This window comes from Asterias rubens, chromosome 19 (genome assembly GCF_902459465.1).
Source record: "Asterias rubens chromosome 19, eAstRub1.3, whole genome shotgun sequence".
In the NCBI taxonomy this organism is placed as follows: domain Eukaryota; kingdom Metazoa; phylum Echinodermata; class Asteroidea; order Forcipulatida; family Asteriidae; genus Asterias; species Asterias rubens.
In genome coordinates this window covers 2740994-2749887 of record NC_047080.1, presented here as the reverse complement: position 1 = coordinate 2749887, position 8894 = coordinate 2740994, and the positions used below count along the sequence as shown (strand labels likewise).

General features: G+C 38.8%; 1 protein-coding gene across 2 annotated transcripts in view; it reads left to right on the top strand.

Moving 5' to 3' along the window:
* Positions 1-8894, top strand: part of LOC117302922 — a 39547-nt gene that overhangs the window by 1759 nt on the left and 28894 nt on the right. For both annotated transcript variants that reach the window (XM_033786907.1, XM_033786909.1), the window contains 14 exons: positions 517-792; positions 1224-1493; positions 1602-1871; positions 1987-2256; positions 2372-2641; positions 2757-3026; positions 3141-3410; positions 3524-3793; positions 3981-4253; positions 5600-5872; positions 6614-6886; positions 7361-7636; positions 7891-7983; positions 8376-8477. In XM_033786907.1, coding sequence (XP_033642798.1) covers positions 517-792; positions 1224-1493; positions 1602-1871; positions 1987-2256; positions 2372-2641; positions 2757-3026; positions 3141-3410; positions 3524-3793; positions 3981-4253; positions 5600-5872; positions 6614-6886; positions 7361-7636; positions 7891-7983; positions 8376-8477 — 3456 coding nt within the window. The remainder of the gene's footprint in view (positions 1-516; positions 793-1223; positions 1494-1601; positions 1872-1986; positions 2257-2371; positions 2642-2756; positions 3027-3140; positions 3411-3523; positions 3794-3980; positions 4254-5599; positions 5873-6613; positions 6887-7360; positions 7637-7890; positions 7984-8375; positions 8478-8894) is intronic.

Sequence of the window (8894 nt, the reverse complement as noted above, 5' to 3'; positions counted from 1 at the left end):
TTTTTGCTTAAGCAGCTCTATGAAATTGGCCCCTGCCTACGTGTGAATTTTTTGGCACAGGAACTTCGGTGGATTAGTTTTCTTTATCCCCTATGCAAATTTAACATGTAATATATCGTTGCGATACCCCCTGCTAATACATAGGATTCAAACTGTCTCTAGCTTCCGGGCAATCTCGATAGTCTAATTGGTAAGACACTGTTCTGGAATTGCAAGGGTGTGGGTATCAAACATTGTGAACCACAGCTCCCTCTGAAGTAATGTAGTTTTCAAGAAAGAAGTCATTTACCACGAATTCGATTTCGAGAGGTCTCAAAATCAAGCATCTGAAAGCACAAGGATTTTTTTTTCTTTCATTATCTCGCAACTTCGACAACCAATTGAACTCAAATTTTGTTTGTTATTTCATGCATACATGTATGTTGAAATACACTAAGTGAGAAGACGGATCTTTGACATTTACCAATAGTGTCCAGTGTCTTTAACTCAATTTATTTTGATCTGATTTACACACAGACAGCGAAGCTCCATTTGTCTACTGTCCGGCTGATATCCCATTGATATATGTGGACCAAGGAATGGCGAACGCTAGTGTGACTTGGATACCACTGCCAACAGCCAATGATACTGTTGATGGTCCCATTAATGCAACCAGTATTGTATGTTCTGACGATCTTGGCAATGTAGTGGAGTCAGGTGACAGATTTCAAGTGCGCTTAACGACGGTGACTTGCAGAGTGAATGATTCCGCATCTCTAGAAGGAATGTGCCAGTTTAACATCACAGTTGAAGGTACTTATTCAGAAGTCTTAAATTTTAAACTACGTTTCATCTACTTAAAGACACTGGATACTATTGTCAAAGACCAGTTTTCTCACTTGGTGTATCTCAACATGGCATAAAATAATAAACTTGTGAAAGTTTGAGCTCAATTGGTCGTCAAAGTTGCGAGATAACTATGAAAGAAAACCCTTGTCACACGAAGTTGTGTGCTTTCAGATGCTTGAGTTCGAGACCTCAAAATCTAATTCTGAGATCTTTAAATCAAATTCGCGGAAAATTACTACTTCAGAGGGAGTCGTTTCTAACAGTGTGTTATACTATGAACAGCTCTCCATTGCTTGTTACCAAGTAAGGTTTAATGCCAATAACTATTTTGAGTTATTACCAATAGTGTTCACTTTCTTTAAAATATAATGTGTTTTTTTTCCTTTTTGAATCAGATAATGAACCTCCGACTGTCAGCTGCCCTGACCACATTGTTGATCTCTCAGATCTTGGAATGCCGGGAGCTTTAATCCCATGGATCCCACTGCCAACAGCCTCTGACAATCTCGATGTCATTAATCAGGCATCTATCGTCTGCACAGACGATTCAGGCACGGTTGTGATGTCAGGCAACTTGTTTGGAGTTGGCTTGACAACAGTGACCTGCCGAGCGAATGACACAGCGTTAAACGAAGGCTCCTGCAACTTCACCATTGCAGTTTCTGGTTAGTCTGAGAAGTTAATGACTTTGTGAGTTCTTATTTTGTGCTTCTTGTAAAGTTTTGAATGATTTGTATTCTATAAGTTCTTGTTTTTGTATTTGTTATATTTAGACAATGAATCTCCAAATGTTACCTGTCCGATGAATGTTAGCGCAGTAGTGGATTCTGGAAAAGCAGTTGCCACTATCCTTTGGGTACCAACCCCATCGGCCGTTGATAACGTTGATACCATCGACCCTGCAAGTATCATTTGTGTGGACAACTCTGGGAGTATCGTGACGTCTGGTGGCCAGTACCCAGCAAACTTAACAACAGTAACATGCCAAGTAAATGACACTCAACAAAATGAAGGATCCTGCAGTTTCACCATCGCAGTTTCTGGTAAGTCTGAACAAATAATTGAAGCTCTTGCAGCTTTGGTTTTGCTTTTGTCGAAGGTTGTTTATGAATTTGTTTGTATTCTAAAAGTTCTTGCTTTTGTATCTGTTATATTTAGACAATGAATCTCCAAATGTTACCTGTCCGATGAATGTTAGCGCAGTAGTGGATTCTGGATCAGCAGTTGGCACTATCCTTTGGGTACCAACCCCATCGGCCGTTGATAACGTTGATACCATCGACCCTGCAAGTATCATTTGTGTGGACAACTCTGGGAGTATCGTGATGTCGGGCGACCAGTACCCAGCAAACTTAACAACAGTAACATGCCGAGTAAATGACACTCAACAAAATGAAGGATCCTGCAGTTTCACCATCGCAGTTTCTGGTATGTCTGAACAAATAATTGAAGCTCTTGCAGCTTTGGTTTTGCTTTTGTCGAAGGTTGTTTATGAATTTGTTTGTATTCTAAAAGTTCGTGCTTTTGTATCTGTTATATGTAGACAATGAATCTCCAAATGTTACCTGTCCGATGAATGTTAGCGCAGTAGTGGATTCTGGATCAGCAGTTGCCACTATCCTTTGGGTACCAACCCCATCGGCCGTTGATAACGTTGATACCATCGACCCTGCAAGTATCATTTGTGTGGACAACTCTGGGAGTATCGTGATGTCAGGCGACCAGTACCCAGCAAACTTAACAACAGTAACATGCCGAGTAAATGACACTCAACAAAATGAAGGATCCTGCAGTTTCACCATCGCAGTTTCTGGTATGTCTGAACAAATAATTGAAGCTCTTGCAGCTTTGGTTTTGCTTTTGTCGAAGGTTGTTTATGAATTTGTTTGTATTCTAAAAGTTCTTGCTTTTGTATCTGTTATATTTAGACAATGAATCTCCAAATGTTACCTGTCCGATGAATGTTAGCGCAGTAGTGGATTCTGGATCAGCAGCTGCCACTATCCTTTGGGAACCAACCCCATCGGCCGTTGATAATATTGATACCATCGACCCTGCAAGTATCATTTGTGTGGACAACTCTGGGAGTATCGTGACGTCTGGTGGCCAGTACCCAGCAAACTTAACAACAGTAACATGCCAAGTAAATGACACTCAACAAAATGAAGGATCCTGCAGTTTCACCATCGCAGTTTCTGGTATGTCTGAACAAATAATTGAAGCTCTTGCAGCTTTGGTTTTGCATTGTCGAAGGTTGTTCATGAATTTGTTTACATTCTAAAAGTTCTTGTTTTTTTATTTGTTATACTTAGACAATGAATCTCCAAATGTTACCTGTCCGATGAATGTTAGCGCAGTAGTGGATTCTGGATCAGCAGCTGCCACTATCCTTTGGGAACCAACCCCATCGGCCGTTGATAATATTGATACCATCGACCCTGCAAGTATCATTTGTGTGGACAACTCTGGGAGTATCGTGACGTCTGGTGGCCAGTACCCAGCAACTTTATCAACAGTAACATGCCGAGTAAATGACACTCAACAAAATGAAGGATCCTGCACTTTCACCATCGCAGTTTCTGGTATGTCTGAACAAATAATTGAAGTTCTTGCAGCATTTTTGTTACTTTTGTTGAGGTTTGTTCATCAATGTTTTGTATACTAAAAGTTCTTGTTTTTGTATCTGTATATTTAGACAATGAATCTCCAAATGTTACCTGTCCGATGAATGTTAGCGCAGTAGTGGATTCTGGATCAGCAGTTGCCACTATCCTTTGGGAACCAACCCCATCGGCCGTTGATAATATTGATACCATCGACCCTGCAAGTATCATTTGTGTGGACAACTCTGGGAGTATCGTGATGTCAGGTGACCAGTACCCAGCAAACTTAACAACAGTAACATGCCGAGTAAATGACACTCAACAAAATGAAGGATCCTGTGATTTTAGCATCGCTGTTGTAGGTACGTTATGTATGAACTGACTATGACACTTTAGGAGTGTTCATAAAGTTCATGCAAGTCCTAATTGGGAAGTTTGAACTGGATGATCATGTCGTCGGCGAAACCTTTGTTAAACATTTTTTATTTAAATTTATTTCCAAATACTATTTTTTTACTGACATTGTTTTAAAACTTGACATTCCCGCAGATAATGAACCCCCTACTGTCACCTGTCCAAGTCCGAACACGACTTTTGTGGACCCTAACATGGCCGGTGCCACTGTCTTTTGGTCAACTTTGCCGACCGCCATTGATGTTGTTGATCCTACGATTGATCCAAACACCATTGTTTGTAAAGACAGTCCTGGCAGTGTTGTGGTGTCTGGTGGCTTTTATCAGACTGGTGTGACAACAGTGACATGTAAAGCTAACGATACTGCTCTAAATGAAGGGTTATGTTCATTTATCATCACTGTGATTGGTAAGTAATGGTGTTGCTTATTATTACAATTTTTTTTTCAGTTTTTATTTCCTGATGAAAGTGTGTCATTATTTGGAATTATTTGTGTGTCATTATAAGTTTTTTTTTTTTTGCAAAGGGGAGGTATACATCACTCCTAAAAATGAAAGGCAATAACAACTTTTGGTTAGGCCACATAATAAACAAATTGTTGATCGTCCGCCCGACCGTTCAAAACCCCCCGACCCCATTTTTTTTTTTTTTTTTTTTTATCATCATAAAAAACTGGGTATTTCTTTATACTTTTACTGCCCAGATTTTTTCAAAATGTACAGGTTTTAACAAAAGATGTTTAAAGAAGGTTTTTATTCATGTTGGCAAAGCAAGAACAATTCTTCAAATATTTACTTGGGCTCCACTGTGCTTAGTTGTTTGAAAAAGTTTACAGAAAATGTCATCTAGGAGTTAAATTTGTTTGACAAAACTATTGAAAACATCAAAAACACACAAACCCTCTGTTTTATAGTGATTGTGATGATTTCTTTATACTTTCTTTTATTTATTTCTTCATATTTGGCATGTCAACAAAACTTTTCAGAAAAAAAAAAAAGAAAAAAAAAAAAAACCTCCCTCCCTCCCCCATCCGCTAAAAAAAAAAGGACGATCAATAATTTAGTTTGTTTATGTGGCCTTACAAGCTTTCAGCAGCTTTCAATAGTATGAAGCATTTTGAGAATCATTCCACTTCAAAGTAATGTGGTTAAGTAGAAAAAAATATAAGTTTTTATCCCCCAACATTTGAATTTGAGATTGTGTATTGCAATTATGAATCATTATTCCGTGTGCTGACTTGACCACTCAGGGTTTTTAGCAATATCTCAGAAACGCTACCACCTTCCGAAAAATAATTTTCACTGGTCGGTTTTGTTGTAAATTTATGTAGGATTATATAGGATTTATAATTTGTAGGATTAAAATAATCGAAGAGTTCCAAAAACCAAAGGTATATTCTCTTTAGTTCAGTAAAACAATGTGAATGTTGTCTGGCGTGTCATGGCCGAGCGGTTAAGAGCAGCAGGGTGTGGGTTCGAATCCCGGTCTTGACACTTGCTACGTAAAATTGGGGAGGTAGGGCTTTCTGCTCTATCGGCCAGGCTCTGGACTGATGATACCCAAGCCTACATCCATATGACTGTAAAAGGGGCAACCCTGTTTCAGCCCTAGGAGTAGGTGGCAATGGCCTCTGGGAAAAACAACATTGTAGCCCACACCTTGAAGTTGCCTTCAGGGCTTGTGTGTCTGGCGACTTGCATAAAAAAAAATTAAAGTAATTTTTACCACACATATTGCAACTTCTCTTGACGCAGATAATGAAAGCCCTACTGTCAACTGTCCAAGTCCTAACACGACTAACGTGGACTCTGGAGCGGCTGGCGCTACAGTGTTTTGGTCATCTTCACCAACGGCTACTGATTTTGGTGGCGTTCCTATTGATCCAAACACCATTGTATGTGAAGACAGTCCTGGCAGTGTTGTGGTGTCGGGTGGATTTTACCAGCATGGCTTAACAACAGTGACTTGTAAAGCTAACGATACTTCTCTAAATGAAGGGTCATGTTCATTTATGATCACTGTGATTGGTAAGTAACTTTTTCATGGTAGCACAACAGCCCCTGTGAAGGGAGTTTAGGAGGAAATTTTTTCCAGAACCTGTTTGCTCTTTACTCAAATGAACGATGCAAATCATGGTACATGTAGGTGACTGAAACAGGACAAATTTGCTAAATAAAAACATTAGCTTTTTGCATGTCAGCAAAAAAATGGAGAAAAAGTCAAAGTGGTTCCAAATATAGCCGCCATAAGTCTGTCTATGAACATTTTGCGCCAAAGATGTCATTCCATGTCAAGTGTTAATAATAATAGTAATAATAATAATAATAATAATGCAGTATCCACCCTGCTGGGTGTTTAAGGCGCAGTCAAAAACCAACAAAAAAAACACGAAAAAAAGACAAAGAAAAAAACAGACACAACAAAAAGTGTACAAAAAGGGTTAACTTGAAACAAGGTATTTTGTTGCGTATTTTTTTTCACTGACAGTTACCTTAAAAATTTGATGTACATGTTTTCAAACAGAGTCAATGGTTTCATTTTGTTGTTATTTTTTGTTGTTACCTTTTGATGTTTTCTTAAAAACTGCATTTGTATTGTATTTCTTTACCACATGTTCTAGATTTCTTCTCAACTTAGGCTGACGTTTTATTTTTTAGTTATTGTATATAATTTTAATATTATTGTTTTGTATTCAGCGCCATGAGCACTTTAATGGATTTGTGCGCATTACACATGTATAAGTTTTCATTGTTATTATTACTATGTAGATAATGATGTTCCTGTGGTCAGCTGTCCAAATCCGATCATAAAAAACGTGGACTTCAGAAGAGCTGGAGCCAGTGTCACTTGGTCACCTTCGCCGACCGCCACTGATATTGTTGATGCTACAGTTAATGCTGACAGCGTTGTTTGTGAAGACCATCTTGGCAACGTTGTGACTTCTGGTGGATTTTTCCAAGCCGGTGTAACAACAGTGACTTGTAGAGCTAACGATACTAGCCTAAATGAAGGGTCCTGTGCGTTTTTCATCAACGTTACTGGTAAGTAACTTTTAACCATTGTATTGTGTCGCTTTAATATATTTTTACTTCAACCGCTAATGTATGATTATTCCTCTTTTAAACATTTTTTATTTAATTTCTTTTTCTAAATACTATTTTTTAACTGACGTTGTTTTAAACCTTGACATTCCTGCAGATAATGAACCCAGTGGTATGTATCTAAAGTAATCAGATTGGTGAAGCTGTTTGCCTAAAACTGCAGGAGTGCGCGAAGCAGAAAAGCTTCACGGATCAGTGCCAAAAAGCTGCACAGCTTAAATAAAAGTTATTTCTCCTATGCCCCAATCGGCATGGAGCACGTCAAAACCAATATAAATCACATTGACTGGTAACCTGTGTTGAAGCAAAACTTTTAACTATTAATCCATTTTTTTTAGTAGCCACTATAAAATTCTTCGCGGATAGCAGTTAAAAAACAACTTCCTCACTTGACTTTTACTACTTTCTCCTCAGACAACGAAGCCCCAATTGTCTCCTGTCCGGACAGCATTCCATCCCTATACGTGCCAATTGGGTCGACGGAAGGAAATGCAACTTGGTCCTCCGCACCCACTGCCAGTGATGTTGTTGACGCTTCTGTCATCGCATCCAACGTCGTATGCAACGACGGTACCAGCAATGTCGTTAGCTCCGGTGATAACTACCCGCTTGGGCTTACCGAAGTGAATTGCTCTGTTAGTGACACTGCGGCCAATGTTGGATCATGCCAGTTTTACATTACTGTTTTAGGTAGGTAGTGATTGATAAGATGAAGTCAAAAGGAACATTTGTGAGATTTTGTATTTAATAATAATAATACTTTTAGAGATGATAAGATAATTTTTTTCCCGATTCTAAAGTGTCCTTCCCTCGATGTTAAATGGGTGGCCATGCAATCGGTACGAAAGACTTGCGACAGATCATTTAGAGCTTTATAGATATAGAGTACTGTACTTGAAATTTTCAAATCACACACTTGTTTGTTTCTTTTTTCCTGAACACAGTATGTCCATTGATTTGCATGAATGATGGGATACTGGATTTGACCATCTGCAGCTGTAACTGTGCACAAGGCTGGACCGGTGACAACTGCACAAGTAAGACAACGGCAACAATTTCCCACAGCTGTTACTCAGCAGAGCAGGTTTTTTGCTAAAAATCTTCAGAAAACTTGGCACCAGGCCCAATTTCTTGAAGCAGAAAATGTTGCTTTGAAATTTTATGTTAAGCAAAAAATTTGCAGGAGACATACTGGTACATGTATGTGTGGCACCTTTTTGGGGGGCTGGTACTGTTTTATATTTTTTTAAGCTTATTAAGCAGCTCTATGAGATTGGGCTTTAAGGTTGTAATTTTCTTCGAGAAATCTTTGAACTTTATTTGTTTGGTCTTTTGACAAATAATGCCATTTTGTAATTATTGTAAGATTAATTTCAAGAACAAAATGAGCAATCCTTCATTCCTACTCTTTGTTTGTATCCACTCGTAGTTTGTCCCTTGAACGGCACTAGCTGCTTTAATGGAGGTACTTACAACGTGTTGACTTGTGGATGTACGTGCCCTGCCGGTCTGAACACCTTAACATGTGAAGGTAAGACATAATATATTCTATGGCTTTCCATTTTGGACCCCCTTTGAAAGAAGTTTGTCTCTTGATTATTTACAAAATTTTATTAGTTTGAAGTTATATTGGTTCAGACCCTTACATGATGTCACAAGCTCAAATAGCGCCATGACTGAGGTCAAAGGAATATCTACATGTACATGTATTGGCTAAGACCTTTCCCATGGAATATGCTAATAACATTCATGCATGTGAACAGACCATATTGGTTGACAAACACCAGAGAGATGTGCCCTAGGCAGAATCGCTTCTGTGTCATGCGGCATTTCATCATCATTTAGCCGTATACAAATCAGCATGATGTTCCCTCATTTTGCCAACCAAAATGTTAGTGGGCACACGCTATGTGCAATTAACACATTTCATGGGAAAGGTCTATTCCCT